The 21,395-nt window shown below is 37.4% G+C and overlaps 1 protein-coding gene across 1 annotated transcript in view; it reads left to right on the forward strand.

The window, feature by feature from the left end:
- The window catches only part of LOC144636111 (polycystin-1-like protein 2), a 32,298-nt gene that overhangs the window by 1,471 nt on the left and 9,432 nt on the right, over window positions 1-21,395 (forward strand). Inside the window, 16 exon segments of the mRNA XM_078495246.1 lie at window positions 4,103-4,257; window positions 8,984-9,303; window positions 10,420-10,561; window positions 11,685-11,798; window positions 12,779-12,895; window positions 13,606-13,719; window positions 14,232-14,342; window positions 14,886-14,999; window positions 15,715-15,830; window positions 16,502-16,566; window positions 16,756-16,907; window positions 17,577-17,836; window positions 17,838-18,355; window positions 19,279-19,870; window positions 20,494-20,670; window positions 20,935-21,060. Of these exon segments, the coding sequence (XP_078351372.1) occupies window positions 4,170-4,257; window positions 8,984-9,303; window positions 10,420-10,561; window positions 11,685-11,798; window positions 12,779-12,895; window positions 13,606-13,719; window positions 14,232-14,342; window positions 14,886-14,999; window positions 15,715-15,830; window positions 16,502-16,566; window positions 16,756-16,907; window positions 17,577-17,836; window positions 17,838-18,355; window positions 19,279-19,870; window positions 20,494-20,670; window positions 20,935-21,060 (3,126 nt within the window). The 5' untranslated portion in view covers window positions 4,103-4,169.

Raw genomic sequence — 21,395 nt, forward strand, 5'->3', positions numbered from 1 at the left:
AAAAACACGTTTACGAGTACATGTAGAGAGTTTAGAACTGCCCGGGCTGAAATCTCCAGCCCGGGCAAACGGGCTGAAAAACCTCACGTAATCGCATTCAAATATCAGCCAGGGATGAAAAAAATAGCTTATGGATGCGCAGTGATGGTTTTCAGCGAAGGAAAATGGCGGCTATGATAATTTTTTAAGTTTTAAAAGTGCTTAGCCCGGGCTGAAATTTTGTTGCGATTTCATGGCAACAGAATTTCAGCCCGGAAAACTGGGCTGAAATTCGCCGTGTAAACAGGCCCTAAGTCAGTTAAAACAAATAGCTATCGAGGCCTGACAAGGATTCTTCTTTTGCACTAACCTCAGAAACGAGAAAATTTTTTAGCATACATTAAGATAAGTTCCTATAGTCTACCCTCAGTGAGTTATGGCATAGTTAAGGTAGTTAACCGGTCTTAAACGTGCAATTATTATATTTGCGATAGAGCAAATTCACGTGAACTGATTCTAAAAGTGTCTAAATGCGAGGTTTATATTTTAGTTCACAAAAAATAACCATCGCGTCCATAGTAAACTCAGCCGATTAAAATAAAGAAGAAATTACACGTCGTTGTAGGAAAAGAAGACGATAAAAACCTCTCTTGCTGTGTTCCGTTGTTAATGAATTTATTTCAATTTTTTATCGTTATGTGCCGTTAGATAACGCTCATTATATATAGGCAAGCCGATCAGTGGTACAGTTAAGATACCTGATAGTGATAGCCTTGGTAAGAAGATCGATTAAAGAGGAAGTTTTCCACAATATCAGCACATACTCTCAGATTGATCATAGAAAATGTATTGAAAATTTTAAGGACAAAATTTGTGCTTGTGTTAGGACCAAATGATTGTTAATTACCGAAAGATTATATTTTATAACAACAAAAAACCTTTCACCTTGACACGTTCACGTCAAGTGGAGACCAAACAAAGCGTTTATGAACAGACCATCATTGCAGATATCTGCATGGAAACAATATTTAAACACGTTTGTAATGATTTTTATACAGAAAAACTAGCCTGTTTTACCGTTTATTCCTTCATAAATATTTATCTTACAATCAAATGAATTCTCCTAATTCTTCAAAAAAAAAAAAAGAATTTGATCATGACAATAACGCTACTGGAATAATTTCCAACGGCGTTGTTAATGTTCGTGCGTCTCCGCACCGTCAGCTGAAAACGAAACTCAAACTGCGCGATTCAAAAAGAATGGTTCGTGAATTTATTAACGCAGGGTTATTTCATATTTTATTGTGCTACTGAAAGGAGATTTTTTTCTCAAAGACACGCAGGATAAATGAGACCGTTTTTACTATTAAAACGCGTAAGAAAATTCTGGAAGGAATCTTCGGTTGATGACGTTGGCATTGGTGGCCTTGGAATTATGATTCGAGCTAAATGTCGTGTTGACACAGGTAAATGGCGTAATTATAATTTTCCGAGTTAAAAAAAATTAATTTAAAGAAAAATAAGAAAATTGTTGATCCTGTTTTATATACTTGAGCTTGGCTCTTGGTCGGGTTCGTGGGTGCAGTCTTGAGAACGCGATACAGCTTCCTATTTTTATATGGATTGGCTACAAACGGTATTTACATCTTTTCAAAGCGCCCGAAGAATTCACAACAAAAGTGAACTAATTTGGGCAATTGTTTTATAAAATTACGTATCCGTATGAGTTAAAACAGACCGTAGCTTCTAAAACAAGTTCAAAATTTCAGAGTCATAATTGAATTCAGCTAAGATACATTTGTACGCCGAAATGATTAGCTTTTCTTCACGACAATACTGTCAAATACAGAGACATTCCCCTGTAAAATACAAGAAAAGTTGTTAGCTATTGCAGATTTTTTTACTAGACCGCAAATGAGTCGGTTTCCGAATTCAGAAAATTAAACTCTAAGGATGGTTAGCTTACTCCATTCTTACCATAGATCCCAACAAGTGATAACTTTTCACTGATTGAATACGATATATGTGTTTTAGATACTGAAAGAAATTATGCCAGTCAGAGCGAAAAAAGGAATGTTATAATAATATCCGTGAATAAATCAGTAGTCATCTCTAAATAAAATTCGGTCAGTTTAAACGCTAAATTCATGCACGGAGCTGTTGTCCGTCCCAGCCCAGGCGGGGTACTTGCAGTATACATGGGGGAGGTCCGCGTTTTTTTTTTTTTTTAAATTTTCCTTTTTTTTTTTTTTTTTTTTTTTTTTTTTTTTTTTTTTTTATAAAATTTTGTTTTTTTTTTTTTTTGAAAAATTTTTTTTTTTTTTTTTTTTTTTTTTTTTTTTTTTTTTTTTTTTTATTAAATCCCCCCCCCCCCCCCCCCAAATTAAAAATAACCCCCCCCCCCCCCCCCCCCGTCCCAGACGGTAACTGGATAGTAACGCAGGCACGCGCGGTTCAGGAAATCAGTTGAGGGAATTAATATTGATTTGTGGAACATACTAGAATCAAAATGTCCTCTAAAACGATGAGGTTATAATTACTGAACAGATAATTTAGTCTGGAAAATGCTTTCGGTAACGGTACGGTCAGATCATCATCTATGCATATAAAACGATAGAACACCTTTTTACCATTCAGCACAGAATAGTAAATTACCTCTGCTCGTTATTTATTTATTGGTTTATTTGCTTATTGGTTTATTTGTTTGGCTAATCCTTATTGTTTTTTTTTTTATTATTGTTGATATATTTTGACCGAGTTCGGAAACCAGGCAAAAAAAAAAAAACATTTGGCTCCGGCCCGGGGTAGCCAACATGATGATTTCTAAAATTACTTTATAAGCTGACAAATTTGGTTTTACATGTTTTATGTGGCAACGGAGAACTGTAGATCTGAAATACTTATTATGAATTCTCTTTTTCCTTTCTTTTTTTTTTTTTTTTTTTTTTTCTTTTTTTTTTTTTTTTTTTTTGTAGAAGTAAACTAATTAGTTTAACAACTGCAATAATTCTTGAAAGGCTGATTGAAATAGTATAGCTGCTAAAAACTCATAAAGTCAGTGATTATCATGGGCATTTTTTCTTATAAATGTTCGATTCTTCAGTCGAAACCTATTTTTCTGGCAAGTCAAGTCAATCTCAGCTATTCAGTATTAAGTTCAAATGGGGAAATAACATATTTTTGCACAATTCTTGCAAGTGACAAGATCGAATACTAAATCAGAATGCATTTTAAAATAAAACCTTTATGACCTTCGGTGGTAATCAATTTTCAACTAGTCTATGTAACATGTATTAGACTGCGAACGAGACCTCCTTTTCCTCTGCCAGTTGTGTAGAGCGAAAGGCAAGCGAAAATCGCGCTAGAGTTTTTTTGGAAAAATAAAAGGAAAATAAGGTCGGAAAACAAAGGAACGAGTGTCTCGCAGCAAACATTTCAATGACGTAAGTAGGCAGGTCTTTACAAGTGAAATAAGGAGTATACTTTATGGAATGTGCGATAAGGATCGATTGTCATATTTTGACCTTGAGACTAATTCCAAACGTTAATTAACTATCTGAACAAGCGTCTGACATATATAAAAGTAATTACTATCATCTTTTTCGAATCTTTTCTCACAAGCTTCCGAAAGAACAGAACTCCCAGTAACGTTGCCACGTAGCTAAGTGTAAGGTTTGGCGGTCAAATCAGGTGTCTTATTAGTATGTTTCAAAATAAAGATGGACGACTTAAAAAAAAATATCACTTCATGCCTCGTTACCCGGCGAAATCATTCTAAACGTGGGTCAAGGTCCATTTTGACAGCAGTGTTAAAGAAATTGACGGAGACAGTAACATTAGTAAAATAAATAAGGTTGTTACAAATGTCGATGACAGGTTTTATTCCCTCAGGGCAATTTGTACCGCGAAAATTTTGTTATTTGTTTATCTGTTAGTCTTACAGATTAGGGGTTTCCGTTATTGACTAAAGTACGTATTTTATATCTATTGCTCTTACGACTCCGTTACTAGTTTTTCTTTTTCGCGTCTAGAACAATCTCTGGAGTTATGTAAACTCGTTTATTATGATTATTATTTCGGCGAAGCCATTGTGACCTTTATATCGACCTCTTTTCAATCGCAGAGTCATAGAGTGATAAATTATCACCAGCCTTCATCACGATGAACGTGCCTCTGCGGCTTGCTTCGACATGAGAGCGCCAGCTTGTTTGGTCATCTTTGCGTTGAATACTGTGTTCCTCGCCACAAGGCGGACCCAGTGTTTCTACATCGGAGATGGTAAGTATTCACAGTTTTTATAACGTTTCTTGGTACTTTGTTGTAGTATTTGCTTACTAGATAATCGCATAGAGAACTTTGTTGACAAAGCGTCGTCGGAACCCGATTGTAAAGATGAACCGTTATGAGTGCCAATTCTAAGAACAAGTACTCAGAATGTGAAGCTAACCTACTAATCACACAGAAATTATACTTCAAATTAATCAACTAAATGCGATTTCAGCCATTACAAAGCGAGTATTTCTTTAAACGGCTTTGCTCGGCCTCTTCAGGTTGAAGAATATCAAGTTTTAATTTGGCCTGTATGAACTGTGAAGAAGCAATCTGTCTCTTGAAAAACACCTAAGCCGTTTATCTTGAAATTTCAGTTATTTGAAAATGTTATCACATTATGTTATGGCTCAATGCTTAAGATAAGGCAAGGAACATCCATTATTCAAGTTCTGGTCTTATTATATTATTCTGTTCTGACAGAACATATCCTTCACGTTCATGAGTGGGTATTAATTGGTTCTTTCAAAAGTCAAGTTGTAAACCGATTTAATTTAAATTAACATTCAAAGTCTTGGGCATGTAAATAGTAAAAGTCAGAGGAATTGTTACATACATTACAATAGATTGGCAGATTTTTGAACATAAGCTATTTATTTAACCAATTTAAGATTACAAACTCTAACAACATCTATGGCCGGATTAGTGTGTAAAGATTTGGGCAGTGATTTGATGACGGGTTGAAAGAATAATCTTTCAACCCAATGATAAATATGAAAGGAATGTCATGTGATTAGTATGTTAAATAACAGTCGTATTTTGAAAAATATTACTGAGTTTATTCACCTATGACCGGGTGATAACGAATTGATTCACCCAAACATTTCGTAAAATAAACTCGGAAAATACTTAGCGAAATTGTTTTGGTCATAAACAAAATTTAATTAGAATAAAAATCAGCGATAAGAAATCGAATAAAATCTTTAGTATTATGATAATTAATATCACGTTAGTGACCCTGACAATTTAAACCCGATGGAAGCTATTCAATAGAGTTTTTAGCCTCAGTTAAATCAGTCTGACATATCGAACCCTGTTTCTTAAAATGGAAGTAAATGAGATTATACGTGTTTAGCAAGGTGACCGATCATAAATTTGCGAAAATCAACAAATCATTTATATTCGTTTAGTTGTTTGGGAATTGGTCGGAATGGTTTCTTCATTCAAAGTGTACGGCCGGGGATATAAGGATGATTTGAATGTAACCGTGGTATTAAAGCATACTTGCAAGACTGTTAAATTATCTTTTTGGGCTCGTAACGGGAAAATCTCTAGACATTCTGAAGTAAAGCAACAAACATACAAAATATTATGGGAAAAATTACGGGCCCAAACGGGCAAAAAAAACCAAAAAAAAAAAGAAAAAAAAAAAAAAAAAAAAAAAAAAAAAAAAAGAAAACTCACGATTCAGGCACATGCTCTTGATCGGGCAGGTTTTTAATTGTAACAAGTTAAATTGGGAACTAAAGATATCATAACACATATACAGGCAGGCGATCCTTACCGTAATTAGTTAGTGCTGTGGCTTTACGCCTTGGGGCTTCAAAAACAAACTAGCTGCCAGTGATAGTGATTGTGCCACTCATTCTAAACACGAAAATCAGCGGGTAGGTGACAGTTAGTTTAACCTTTGTAACAACATATGCAACCAGTAAAAGGGAAGATTGATTTTGCTTTATTGTCATTGAGAATAACAACTTTTGATCGCTAAAGTTGGAAGAGTTTACGACTCACCTCGAACTTAAGTTTATTTTGATCATAAAATAATTTGCTGTTTTCTTTGGGTTCGTGTTTTGCATCACAGGTTCCGTTTAATATTTGCTTACAGGCGTTATCAGCTCACTATATGGTTTTCATGTACGAAATCGAGTACGAGAACTACTTTGGAATTTCGAGACAATTACATTCGCCCGAACTATACCTCTTTTTTGTTGCTGACTAACACATAAATAAACGTTAGGGTTAAGTTTGGTGTGAAAAGCAATTATATGAGGCACACGAATTTGATTTGAAAACTCGTACCTTCAAGTACTCAATCTCGTATTCGTAGTCCAATCTAAAGGACGCTATGATAAGTCTCAGTGGATATACCATTGAAAAGATTAAATACCGTATTTACTCGATTAAGCGCCGCCCCCGAATAAGCGCCGCCCTCGAATAAGCGCCGCATTTAGAACAAAAAAGTTAATAAGCGCCGCCCCCGAATAAGCGCCGCAGTGCCGATGCGGCGCTTATTCCAGAAATTTCGTTTAACCAAAAACAGCACAACAAAGCAACTCTCAAACAAACTTGGACATTTCTTTCCATCAAAAGCGATGTTTTGCAGTTCAAAGTGATTGTTTTACCGCTCGCTCATAAGTTTTCTATTCAACATTCTTACAATACGTTGTTCTGTAAATGCTGTCAAGGCCGCGAACTTTGCTAGGACAGCTGGCGCCACTTCTTTCTTGAGTAAGAGTCGAATATTGACAATCAAAAGACGCTATTTTCAATTACTGTAAAAGATTAAATTCTTTGTGGCGTCCAAATTTTAAATAAGCGCCGCCCTCAAATAAGCGCCGCCCTCGAATAAGCGCCGCACTTGAGTCGCGAAAAATTAAATAAGCGCCGCGGCGCTTATTCGAGTAAATACGGTAACCACGATCAAAGTCAAATGAAACTGTCGTGCTGCGTCGGAGCTCGAGATGAACTCTGAACTCTGAAAGGAAGGGGTATTATTGCCTTTGGTCTTGCGAGTGTCTCAGTACCTTGAGCCCATGGTCCCTCCCTCCCCCCCAAAAAAAATGTTTATTCGGGAATTTGTGACGTCATAGATTGTCGTCGCTAATCAACCCACGCAATCATAGAAACAACGGGAAATCCTTGTAAAGGTGCCGAGCTGTCCATTACAAACTTAATTAATTGGCAACGGTTCGCTTGGTTCTAATGCTGTCTGACATTTTCTTTTTTGTGCTTAAAAGTCTGGCGTATTATGTATTCTTTTCTTGTCATGACCTAGTTAATTTCAGCCAATCGGATTTCAGTATCGATTACTAAAAGCAAAGGTCAAAGCATACGTCTTAGACTAACTAAATAATAAAAAAATAAGTCATTTTTAACTACCAAAGATTCTCAAGTTCGCGTTTAGTTAATTAAACTCAAAATCAAAAAAGTTTTGTCTTTTCGAAGCTATGAAGTTTCAACGTGCACTAGGAAGCAAAAAGGGCTTTTAATGAAAAATCGTTTGATTTCCACACCTCAACCTTGGGTGCATATTCGCTTTTAAGGCATATTGCGTTTCCAGTGTGATAAGGAATTTAGCCGACCGAGAGAAAAGTAAATAAGTTCTGAATACACTGCAAATACGACCTCGAGGTTAGAGATATGCACAAATGGCTGCTTCGACTGCAAAGCGTGTCCTTATTCACTCTTTTTCATGGATCATCTTATTGACGTTTTACCATGTCTTATCAAAAGGTTGGTATGCTAAAGTTATCGCCATTTGATGTAATGATTGCGTGATAATAACTCGGTTTGATGTTATTGTTTGTCTTCCAGCCTTACAATTTGAGCGGCGGCTCGTATCATCTCAGTCTAAGAGTTAATTTCGAAATCGCTCAGTCCGATCTTTTGACGAAGTTGGAAGTCGGACGAGGTTGGAATTATAAGTAATCTTGAACAATTTGGTTTTGGTTTTCTAATTCAATCTAATCATTGTTGAATTTTGTTGAATTGTATTAAAAAACTTTCTTGGCTTGTTTATTTACTCACCCAAGTCCTTCGCACCTCAGCATTAGTTATTTCAGACTCTCGACTCTTCAAAATGAAAAAATGTGTATTTTAAATGTCACATTGAATATAGGAGTCCGGTTTCAAATAATTCCGGTCGTAGATTTAGATGTTTGGTGCGTTAAGGAAGCGTGCCCACCAAAGTTTAGTTTCCATGCATTTGTCTGTACTGATCAAATCAAAATTATTTATGGAAATCTGAAAGGAAGAATCTGCATTTGTAAAACCCTAAAGAAGACAGGCAGTTGCCTTTCGAAATATTGGCATTGACAATTCATTTCTTTACCAGCCTTGCTTTTTTCGTTGATTTACTTAGTATGCTTTTTTTGTGCATTTAAACCTGCAAAACGGATCCTCCTGATATATTATATTTAGTTATGTATACAGAATTATTTTAACTTTAGTTTCTCATCACAAGAGTATTTCTCATGTACGAAATATTAATCTTATTTACAAAAAAAATCCTTAGTACAAAATATTTCCTCGTGTATAGATTTCCGCTTGTATTTTTAGTATACAGACTGTTTAAACTTCATTTCCTCAATACAAAAATATTTCCTCTTTGCAAAATTGTAATCCTAGTAAGTACAAAACTTTCATAAGTAAACTCACAAAAAAAATATTCCATAAATTGTTTCATGAAACATGTTTTTGTGCAAAACACTTTTTCGCTGAAAAAATTTAACTGGGCAAGAGTTAGGGAACATCAGTGAAGCAAAAGACAACAACAACAAAAACATTCTTTATTTAAACAAGATATAGGTAATTTAAGCAGTTGGCTTGCTTGAGGGTCGTGTTTCTAGCTAGCTATGTACGATAGGTTACAAGGCATCTAAAATAGCAATAAACAGTTTAAAACCTTTAGTTTAGGATTTGCTGTGACTAATAAAGGTATTTATACTTCCAGATTGCCACAAGCCACTTGGTCTTGCGGATGGACGTATAAACAACACCCAGATTACAGCCAACTCAGTGTATCGTAAAAACTACACATTGTACGGGCCCAGCCGCGCGAGACTGAACCGAACAGGCGGTTACCGCGCTGAGCCAAGACGGAATGACTCGTCCCTTACAGTGAACTTTGAGCAGCCTATGATCATCACCGGGGTGGCCACTCAAGGTTACCTTGGTGGTAATATACGAGAGTGGGTTAAAGCATATTATTTAGGATATTCCTTTGGATCGGGGACGTTTTTCTTCAAAGAGAGAAACAGAGATGTTGCTAAGGTAATAAAGCTTAGAGAAGTTAGGTTTTGTATTTACATGGATTGTCGTTCGGTTCACACTTTAGTTACACTTAACTATATCCTTCTCTTATTTACAAGTCCTAGTGGACTGGTCCACAGATAGCAGTGGCTAATCTAGGCGGGCCAGTCTTACATCAGTATTTTATAAAGAAAGAAAAAGGAAATAACTACTACAGTTTAATATAGAAAAAAAGTTGGTTAGTTGCAGGTAATAGCAATTTTAGATTTACTGTAATTTGGTTTAACTTTCGACTTTTTAAATTATCGTTGGCGTTTTAAAATCGTTGTTTTCGTTTTCATCAATGCATATGAATTACCTTTGATTTGTCAATTGAACCTTTCGTTCGTTCCATTTAGTTCGTTCTTTCGTTCGTTCGTTCGTTCGTTTGTTCATTCGTTCGTTTTTTTTATCATTCACCAAGAGTTAAAGCTTAACCACCTCGTGGCAAAACAAATAAAGTGAAATGTTTGTTATTTCTTTTATTAGAACACAGGCAGCCCAAGCTCACGTTTGGAGCGGTCGGTAGGTATAAATTGGTGTTGCGTAACACTAGACCGTTGAGAATATTATAAGGCTTTGTATGGGATTTGGGTCGATATTGCCGTATTTATGCTTAAAATACTGTAAATATACAAAATAACTTACTTTTGCCATTTGCTGTGTCCGGAAGGAAGGAACAGGGAAGAGAAAAATCGACTAAAACACCACTTCTAGACGCAAAACAGGCAAGAGGACACAGCAAATGGCAAAAGTAAGTTTATTTTGTATATTTACAGTATTTTAAGCATAAATACGGCAAAGTCGACCCAAATCCCATACAAAGCCTTATAATATTCTCAACGGTCTAGTGTTACGCAACACCAATTTATACCTACCGACCGCTCCAAACTTGAGCTTGGGCTGCCTGTAATTGCATGGAACCGAATAAAGAAAAAAAAATCCTTTCAGTAAAGCTGGACGCACGAATGACACCATTGGAACATGAAACGCTGATTATTTTTATTGATATATCCTTTGTATCCCAAGCACTTCATGCCATTAGCCTTAAAAAAGGGGGTTTTAACAGCAGAGTCTCATCTAATATTTGTTTTTCAGCAATTTCGGGGCAACAGGGACAATAACACTATTGTACGACATTACGTTCCAAGACCGGCGATGGTGAAATCTGTTCACATTATACCTACTGAATGGGAGAATAACTTTGCCATTCGCCTTGAATTGTATGGATGCATTGCAGGTGGGTGTAATAACTTATTCAATCAATATACCATAGCTATTACCTCACGATCGATTAAGGGTCCGTGGCGCAAATTGGAAAACTTGTGGTAATGCCACCTTCTCTTCATATGATAAACATTCTGGCTGCTTTCTGTGGGAAGAAGCTGACCGGCTAGCGAAAAAAAATTGCTGAAAGTCAGATATGAGAACTCGGAACAGTTGTGCAAATAGAGGCTGTTACTTTTCTTTTTCTTAGCGAACATTTAATTGTTTTGCCAAAACGTAAACTCTGACTACACCGTGGATGGTGAAACATTTTCAGTTCTTATGTCTTCATAGGTGAGGTTTATATAACATAGGACTACTACCTACTTCTAAGATTTTGCTGTTAATTACCAACCGTACATCTCTTTCTTCTTGCTTCGACGAGACTGTCACATTTTCGGAGCAAGATTAAAGAAACTGTGTCACGGATTTTACCCAATTTTAGGGAAATAAGCATCAAATTCAGCGAAATTTAAAAATAACCCCCTAAAACAGTGAAGGAACATTTCAATGACACAGCAAATACAAAAGAAGGTACGAATGGCAAAATTGACGAAGATTGAAACTGATTGCGATATGGGTTTTTGAAATGTTGTTGGGCTGAACAGTTTTCAAAGTTAATCTCGTTTGCTTGCAACTAGCTTTAAATTATAACGCCAGGGAGACAAATTTGGTTGTAATGGAGCTATAGTTTTGTCATTTAGATCCAGAGAAGTAATTTCTTTTCAAACATTTTAATGTTTGAAAAGAAATGTTTGACTTTAATGTTTGACTTTGTCACGGCTGAGTGAAGTTTATTTTATTACGTTTTGCCAAAAACTTGCTATGAAAGGCTGAGTGAAGTTTATTTTATTACGTTTTGCCAAAAAAACTTGCTATGAACTTTCATAGCAAGTTTTTGGCAAAATGTATTTAAATAAACTTCACTCAGCCTTTCATAGCAAGTTTTTGGCAAAACGTAATAAAATAAACTTCACTCAGCCGTGACAAAGTCCCTTTTAGCTGTCTAGTATAACAGAACTCTATTAATATATAGTAATCTTTGAAGAACTTTGCCGAAAAGAATTGTTAAAATAAACAAAACGTTGTTATTTCAGATGGGAACGAATGTGAAAGCTTTCCGTGTCAAAACAACGGCTCTTGCTGGGAAAAGATCCGAGGATATCAGTGTAACTGTACTGCTGGATTCAATGGTACACACTGTGAAATAAGTAAGTAAACTGTCAATATATAGTTTATTTAGTATATTCTCGAGCAGCGGATAGCGTTTTCTGCGCGCGCTAATTGGCTACTCAAACTCCGGGGTATGTTTAGCTATTCGCTTCCGAGCAACTTGCGCGCGAAAACTGTACTCGTTAACAAAATAAACTTGTCAAAAGTCTTCCTTTCGAGCTATATTATCCCACTGTTTGAGTATAAACTGAAACAACTATTCACCTCAGTGTCGGCGACTAGTGGCGGCTCGGTAAATATCCACCACTAGTACTAGCTACCTCCACTTCGGTGCCGCCCGAATAGTTGTTAAATATGAACTAAATCCTCTGTACACCTAGTCTCCTTCGCAGACACTCTCTGAGCTCGTTACTGGAGGGAGGTTCACGTGACGAGTCCCGGATCTGAGCAGGAGGCTACTGTTCTCCCGCCTTGAAAACTCTTAAAAGAACCATAAATAAAGGAGAAGGGTCATCTTGGATTTAAGACATGGAAGGAGGCAGAGGTTGCAGCCAGAGATAATGTAGCTTGGAGGTGGAGGATAATGGCCCTATTCCCCACGAGAAGAAAAGGGATCGATGATGACTCCCACCTTGAGCTCATTTTTGCGGTCAATCCAGTTATCTTTCATTTGCATCACTCTTAAAAAAGGGACTTTTTATTTTTTGTTCTCAATCTTCAACTACAATTACAGACACGCGTTTAAATATTTCATCTTTAATTTAATTAAATTATAAGATATTCGTCAACTACGATTTTAAAGATGAAAATTTTTAAAAATGCAGAACAAAATGACCATTTTTGCCTATCGAACCACCTAAAATAGAAAGACAGATTTATTCCCACTGAACATTGACTCTTTCATTAAAATAGTCCCTCTGTAAAAAGCGCCACCCCTGATAACACATCCCCTCTCCCCGAGGGCTGTAATACATGTGCAAGATTAACGGTGATTTTGATTGGCTCCTTTTCCCTCTAGACATTGATGACTGTGCCAGTAATCCATGCCAGAATAATGGAAGTTGCGTAGATCTTGTGAATGATTTTAAATGCACTGGCTGCATGGCCGGATATACTGGAAAGAGATGTGAACTAGGTATGTTCATTAATGAGATCCAAATTACCTTAAGGTTATTATTGTTAGGGGCTACTAATTTTAGTGAGTTGGGCCAAAATCACTAAATTTATTAGTACTCGCTAAAATTTGTCTCGGTCAAATTTAATACACGTTAAATTAATACCCTTGCCGGCCAGAGGAATACAAAATCAAATATAGTGGCCTTGTTCAACTATATGACAACGTCACTCAGAAGTTAAGAAGGGTTGGGTAAGAGCTGGGATCGCCGGCATCGTGGAGATCAGAATATGACTGATTTCCCGACGAGGACCCACTTTATAACATTTGCAATTCACTTTGTTCTTTCTGACAATGATAATGTTCATTCAATTTCGACTTTGTTCTATTACTGAACATTTTTTCGATCTTAGCTATATATTAAAATTGTTTTTTGTTTAATTTTTGGAAAATCGCTAAATTTAATAGTTGCTAAATCTTGCTCAGAAAAAAATCGCTTAAATTAGAAGTCGCTAAAAATAGTAACCTTAAAGTAATTAATAATGGTAACAAGAGTGTGGAGTCCAATTCGTTCTGTAGCCATACGAGTGATTGAAAAAAAATGTGAAGAACGCGAAGCGGGGGTCTGATTTGTTTAATCACGAATATCACATGTATTTTTTGCCACTTTACATCGCATAAGACATTAGTAATTTACTACAATTGTATTGTATTCAATGTTTTAATTCCAGAAAAAGATGAATGTGCTGGCAATCCCTGCTCTAACAATGGCACTTGCATAGACTTGTTCAATGGTTTTTATTGCAATTGTTCTGCTGGATTCAATGGATCGTACTGTGAAATAGGTATGCAAACAACAATTAATAATATATTTTATTTCCTATAGTTTATTATCCACGTTTTATTTTCAGTGATTCTTGTTCAATACCCCATCTGTTGTTCAACATTTTATGTTCCACGTTCAAAATCCTTTTTGTGTGTTCGACATTTCAAATTTTACGGTTGACAGTTTATGTGTATCGTTCTTTGTCTTTTATGGTTTACCATGTCTCAATCAAGAAAACTACACGAGTACACAACAAAATTATTGGGCAATGGTTTTGTTTAGTAGCTTGGCCTGAATGATCTAATGAAATTTCGCAAAAAAAGTCTTTTAACAACATACCACAAAGTTTGTTATGAAAACAAATGGTAATAGGAAATTCCTGAATTTAGTCTTATTTGAGTATTAAATTACAAAAAAAAACATAGAACAGCTAGGTAATGCAAATTTTTGAGTCGTGGTTACGAAATACGTTTCTGTTCAATGATAAACGATGTGGTTAAAAGAAGCAGTGAACTTTACTTGTCTTTCCAGATATCGATGAATGCAGCACTAACCCTTGCGTTAATGGAACATGCTCTGATTTGGTAAATGATTTCAGCTGTAACTGCACTCCGGGTTTCACTGGCAAGCGCTGTAACATTGGTAAGCCAGCCAATTAAGTGTTCAGTATATCAATGACTGATTTATGACGTCAGTCGAGGAACAATTGCCATTGGTGCAGAACTTGATTGACGCACTCGAAGAATTTCCTATTCTTGTTATCCAATCAAAACATAGAACGAACCTTGACGAGTACTTCACATGTCGCAATAGAGACACGACACGTCATGCCCACCTAGCAACTAAAACAGCGGGATGTCAAACTCAACTGGTGAATGTACCCCTGACTAGTAAATTTTGACCACTGAGTACCGAAAGTTCTATAGAGAAAGGGTTATTACGAGATTCAAAGAGTTTCCTGTCCAGAACAATAAGCGTGTTAACTATGCTCGAGATCCTATTGCCTCGTTTAATTACGTACTATTTTCACTCTTTTGTTTTTTGTCATGCATTGGGCCTGATTGTTTTGATTGCATCCGTATTTGGTCGTACCATTTCTTGTATACGCTTATTAGCTAACCATCTTTATAACACATGCAACAAACGAAACACCAGTTAATTCGCATTAATAACTGTTATTTTTAGAGATAAATGAATGTTCAAGCAACCCTTGTCGTCATGGTGGTACGTGTACAGATCTCATCAACGGATTTACATGCCACTGTCCTGACGGGTTTGGAGGACCAACATGTGGACAAGGTGAGTGAAAAAAAAAAAAACCACTATTTTTTCATCCATCCATTCGTTCGTTCGTTCGTTCGTTCGTTCGTTCGTTCGTTCGTTCGTTCGTTCGTTCGTTCGTTCGTTCGTTCGTTCGTTCGTTCGTTCGTTCGTTCGTTCTTTCGTTCGTTTGTTCGTCCGTTCGTTCGTTCTTTTATCCATCCGTCCGTCCGTCCGTCCGTTTGTAGTAGTTCGTTCGTTCGTTCGTTCGTTCGTTTGTTCGTTCGTTCATTCGTTCGTTCGTTCGTTCGTTCATTCGTTCGTTCGTCCGTCCGTCCGTCCGTCCGTCCGTCCGTCCGTCCTTTCATTCATTCATTCTTTCTTTCTTTCTTTCTTTCTTTCTTTCTTTCTTTCTTTCTTTCTTTCTTTCTTTCTTTCTTTCTTTCTTTAATTCGTTAGTTCCTTCGTGCGTTGGTTGTTCGTTCGTCCGTTCATTCATTCACACACACAGTATTAAGCAAATATTTAAAACCTTTTCAGCCCTGCTTTTCACCCCCTGTGCACGAACTGCACGTCAATTGCGAATTTTTAATCTGTAGATAACACCGTACTTTACATGTTAGTCATCGAGCAGCATTTACATATGATGCTGTTTTCTTTTTTTACAACAATTCCTTTGATTTTGCAAGTCCATGCAATCCATTTATAAGTTTTAACTCTATATTGACGAACGACCTTTGTTGATGTTTTCCAGACACTGGTTTCTTCCTGGTAGTGTGGCTTAAGCTGAAAAACATGACATTTACACTACCGCTAACAAACGAACGTTCCCCTCTGTACCAAAAGACACAAGATGATGTCATAAATGAGGTACGCAGTAATGGGGTTTGTCTTCCTCGTAACCGTTTTAGTGTCGTCAAGCAACGCCCCTTCCAACAAACGTTTGTGTGGAGGAGCGTTGCGTGACGACACTAACTGGCTGCGAGGGAGACTATAATTGGGTGTCATGTGAGTTCTAAACCTTTGGTTTAGAACCTTACGGCATACTCTGTTCATACAAAATTGGCGAAGATTGTAGCAAGCTTCTTTATGCTCACTTTTCATACATTAATAACAATTTGTTTTGGATGGAAATTGGACCGTCAAACGTAAAACGAGACTTTTGACAACATTGGTTTCACTTGGGACATAAAGTCGAAAATTTCATAAATTTGGCTTCATCACATGACTGGCGTCTATTATGAAGCCGTGGTCATGAAAGGGTCGATGTTAGTGTTGGTTACATTTGATATCACGCGGCCAGGTACTTTTACAACAAATGTCTTCTTTGAACCTGTTCTGACTAATAAGTCGACTTCCGTATAATTATTGGCGTGCTCAGCGCTAACAGATATGTTATTGTACTTGCTTATTCTTGTCTGGCTTTGCGTGGGGACTAAACTTTTACTCTGCTCCCAAGTAAGACCGCGAATATTAGAAACTTGCATGTTAAATGTTCATGACTTCCTTAAATTCTATTTATTTTTCTTCTTCATGTTTAGGTAGATGACAAATTGCTGTTTGCTGAGAAGGATAAATTTTTTGGTTCAGCTTTACGAATGTTCAGGTAACTCAGCCGTTCATTTTCTTCTTACCTCGAACTTGAGTTGTCCTGACGGCGAAAATAATTGTTTGAAACACTGTCTCAACGTCGACCGAACGTTTGATAAATCAGATAATAACTTGTGGATGACATTATTCGCTCTTTAAACATATAGGTCTCACCAGTTTCAATTTCTGCACCTTTTTCTCCTAGTCCATCAGGCAGGAAATTAGATGTGATTGCAGAAATTCTTCTCAGGACTCTTATGAACAGCACAAATCACATAATGAGCGTCCTCACCCAAAAATTGAAGTCTCATGTGGGCATCTTTGATACCAGTTACAAGGCAGAGTTTGAAAACAGAGGTAAGCTTCATATATATTTTCCAGGACTTTCTCCGCCTGCAACAACATTGCAGTAAAACGCTGCGAAGTTGCTACGTAATATTGACTTTTGGCAACCAATTCCACTTCTGTGTTGTTGTTGTTACTGTTTTATGTATTTCAAGAAGGACCAAGGCGATTTAGAAGCCGGACCAAAACGACTTTTTCTTAGAATTATGAGAGATGTCTGTTACTTTCTCTTCGCAGTAAAATTTAAATCAAAATAAGCGGATTTGTACAGTTGAACCCCGATAACTCGAACCTTCAAGGGAAATCGGGAGATATCGGGAGTTATCGAGGGTAAAATTAGTAAGAAAACAACCTGGAGGGGAATCGGAAAAGGTCCGAGTTAGCTGGAGGTTCGAGTTATTGAGAGTTGGAGTTATTGAGATTCATATGTATTTAAATTAATTTAACCTAAATGCATATGTCTTCATAGTCCACTTCCTGACAATTATAGAGTGAATTGACAGCCTGTCTATGGACAGTTCTGAGATTGGAACCTATGTTTTTTGTTTCTTTTCTTCTGCAGCAACGTCAAGTTGATTCGATCTAAAAGTTACCGATATCAAATACCACATAGTCACCTACCCCCTGCTCGTATTTATGTTTGATTAACTAATTCGATTTTCTTGTCCATTAATTTTTCAGGCGATCTTTCTTGTAGCCCGCCTAACATTTCGCTTCCTCTCTCCACCGGTATCACAAAAGCAACTAAGATGAAAAAGTCAGAAGATTTTGTGTTTTACGTGAAGTTAGCCATAAATTGCCATATTTCTGGTCAGGTTCGAGTAGTATTCATCGAGGAGATATTCGCCATCGATCTTGAATCAGGATCTTTTAGCAAAGTACGCACCCGAATAGGAACTGCTGTTAGTGACATCAAAGCTAAAATCAGCGGCAAAGCATTACAATTATGGTTATTACTTCTACAAAATCACTGGGTCTATCGAAAGACATACTGGAACAGCGGTGAGCAGCTTTGGTTACATAGAAGTGACTTCGACAAATTTAATCGCAAGTATCTCAGGCGCAAACCAGGCCTCTCAAGGCTTTAATACGACACTGACTCTAGATGGCTCACTTTCACACGACCCAGATGTTGGGGAAGGTGATTACACCGGACTCGATTTTACGTGGCTTTGTAGGAGAAGAAACGAGAAATTCCCGGACAATATAACAGGACTGCCTATCGTGTTTCCTCAATCCGGATCAACCAGTTTGTCCGGGCAAGACAAGGGAGGTTGTTATGGAACTGGAGTGGGGAAGCTAAAACCTCGGGATGGTTTTCCATACATTGTTGACCTTGATGTGGATAAAATGAAAGGAGACGAGGATTACGTTATTAAGATGGCGATGAGCAAGAGAGGGCAAACAGTTTTTGCTGTTCATCAGTTACGGATAAAAGAGGAGATTCATTTAAAAATAACGTAAGTCAGTTCTGAGCTGTTTAAATATCGTATTTTTGAACTGAAAGGATCAATAACAAAATCAATTGTCCAAAGATTGTACTGCAAGGGCCAATCAAACAATCTGCACAGACATAAAATGGCAATAAGGCGTTCTCTGGTAAAAATTATTTGAAATCATAAGCTTTCGACGGCTAAAAACCATGTGATAAAATACACCTAGAATTTGAATATAACAAGTGTATCGCATAAATTAAAAAGTTAAAAATATGGGAATTTTCATTCGTCGAAGACAGACAGCAGCCTGGCTGCCAAAAGCATATAATTTTAAATATTTTTTACCTGAGAACGCCTTGTTACTATTTCATGATGAATCCTGGACGGCATCTTCGATATTGTTATGTACAGACAAAATAACAATATTTCGGCTGACCACTCCCATCCTTCATCAGTCTTATAATTGTAAATAATATTGTAAGTACGCCTACACGATGTTTGAACAATCCTTGCAGTAATCTTTGGACAGTTGTTCCTGTCATTATTTCTTTTTGACTAATCACGAACTCTCAGTGATTCAACTTTGAGCTAGTTTGATCGTATACGGTTTTTGCAGTGGTTGTTCTTAACCTCAAAACATGTTTCGAAAGGACCGATCAATTAAGCGAAGTTCACTTCCACTGCCCGGCCATTAAAAGTACGTCCAAAAATAGACCTTTCCCGCATTCGACTTCAGTGCGTACGAAGAATACCACCAGAACGAGGTTGGGGTGGACATTTTCATACATTTCTTGTATTTTTGTCTCCCCTTACCTCGACTCGGCGCCAATTGTTCGTTGGAATGCGGGAAAGGTCTTTAATTTGCAATAGAAATTGACGGCAAAAAATAATGTTTTTTACGACTAAATCATTTTATTTCATTGTCTTACATATTTTGTTTTCCACAGCTGTGCTCAAAACTGTGAACGTCACGTGATCTTATCATCGAGGATGATTCTAGAAACAAGTTGCATAGGACTACTATGCAATAAAATCGATTTCTACACTTGGTCAATGAAATATCGCGAAAAAGATGACCTACTCTGGAAGGAAGTGGTCAACTTAGATGAAATAGTGCTCACGTACGAAAATTCGCCCAATTTAGTAACAGCGCAAGGGAAACTACGCGGCAATGCAACTTATGAAGTCACAGTAGAGGCCACGACTCCTCAAGGACATAGCTCCACTGCAACCTACTCGTTCGTTACAAATACACCCCCAAGTGGGGGGATGTGCACAGTTGACAATCCCCAGGGAAAAGCATGGGAAACAGACTTTGTGTTCCGTTGCATTGGTTGGCATGACGACAACCTCCCTCTCAAATTCCAGTTTAGCTACAACAGCAGTGACGGAATTGAAATGATCTTCCAGTCTGGGATTTCAAGTACGACTACAGGAAAATTACCAGTTGGAGATCCGAACATGGATTATAAACTACACATACAAATTCTTGTTATTGATTCATTGGGTTCCATTGCCAGTACATGGATTGATGTCAAAGTGAGTATCTATTGTTTTTCACAATGAAGATTGACAGCTTTTAGTGACGTGTAAATGACAGGGATGCAAACAAATTGCAAAGTACCAAGGTTCGCAAGTCTCAAGGAATATCGAACGTATGAATTGTAGTCTGACGTTTAAACTTGTGTGGTGGTAGGCTCGATATATACTAGCCACTCTTTAGAAAGGTCGGAGGCTGGACGCAAGAGTGTGGTGGAAATCGAGCCTAGTCAGATAAATTTGATTATCGAATTGATTAAAGTAATTTTTATTTAACGACGAAACAGGGAGAGGGATGGCGCAGTGTTGAGAGCGCTCGCCTCCCACCATTTGGGGTGTTTTTTTGTTTTTTTTTTTTTTGGTTTTCCAACAAAAACAAACATTTAATTCCTTCGTCGGGATCCGAGGGCCCTTTTCGTCGAAGACTGTTAGAACCAAACAAACAGACAGACTGACAGACAGACAGACAGGCAGGCAGACAGACAGACAGACAGACAGACAGACACTGAAAATCCAAAGAAGGCAAATTTTTGGTCTTACTTTATTTCTTACTTAACCTAGGTCAATGTTCGTCGTTTCTGCGATTTTGATTTCTCGTGATCGATTGTGCGCTCTCATTGTAGGTTACCGAGCCGGAAATTACCATTGAGAGTCTGGAGAAAGTTGTGTCTGAAGATGGACCAATGAACGAATACCTTAAAGACAACAATATCGAGATGGCGGCCCAAAGAGCTACTTCTGTCCTTTCAGTGGTGAATCACGCTCCGAGAAAAATGATCAAGCTAAAAGATAAGATAAAGGTGAGTAAAGCATTTTTCAGTTGGTATTGTAGTTTGATTTACGCCGATATTCTTTTTGAACAGAGCCGGCAAGCTGGAGTGGCACTCTGCAGGTCCGAGCTCGAGAGAACGGGTTTCGAGGAGCATCTCCGAAAACACCTCTTCCAGCCCTGGGAGGGATAAGCCCCTACCAGAAAAAGAAGGGCGTGTTCGTCCTAGTGCGTCTTTAGACCTTACAAACAAGTCACTAACGAGTTTTTTTATTTTCGTTTTCCTTACGTATAGATCAAAGATTCCATTGTCGATGCGTGGTCAGCGGTTAATGTTTCTGACTTACAGCAAGTGTCGCAAGTGTCAGCGGTTGTTGCTAGCGTGGCGGACAAAAGAAACGAACTCTCAATCGAGTCTCAGGTGAGCTTTGTTAACAGAATTTACTAACACTACTAAATAAAAACCATTAAGCCCCCTTCTCTTTAAAACCTGTGAATGCACCCTTTACACGTCGCCCTCCAATACTTGTTTTATTTCAGCCTTGACTTGACGCTCCCCCTTCCCCCTTTCCCCCTAAATCCCCCTCCCGGTGTCCCACAGGAGGGTTAATAGGCTTTTTCCACTTTCTTTATTTCGTTAAACATCGGTGTATTTACTTATAACACTTCAACTAAGGTAGGAAATGTTCACCCAATTTGCCATTCAAGTATTTAACAATTTGCCCCGTGCATAGTCCAGCTCTTACGTTTACAAAA

The sequence above is a fragment of the Oculina patagonica genome, chromosome 13, assembly GCF_052425735.1.
Source record: "Oculina patagonica isolate OP01 chromosome 13, crgOcupat, whole genome shotgun sequence".
In the NCBI taxonomy this organism is placed as follows: Eukaryota; Metazoa; Cnidaria; class Anthozoa; order Scleractinia; family Oculinidae; genus Oculina; species Oculina patagonica.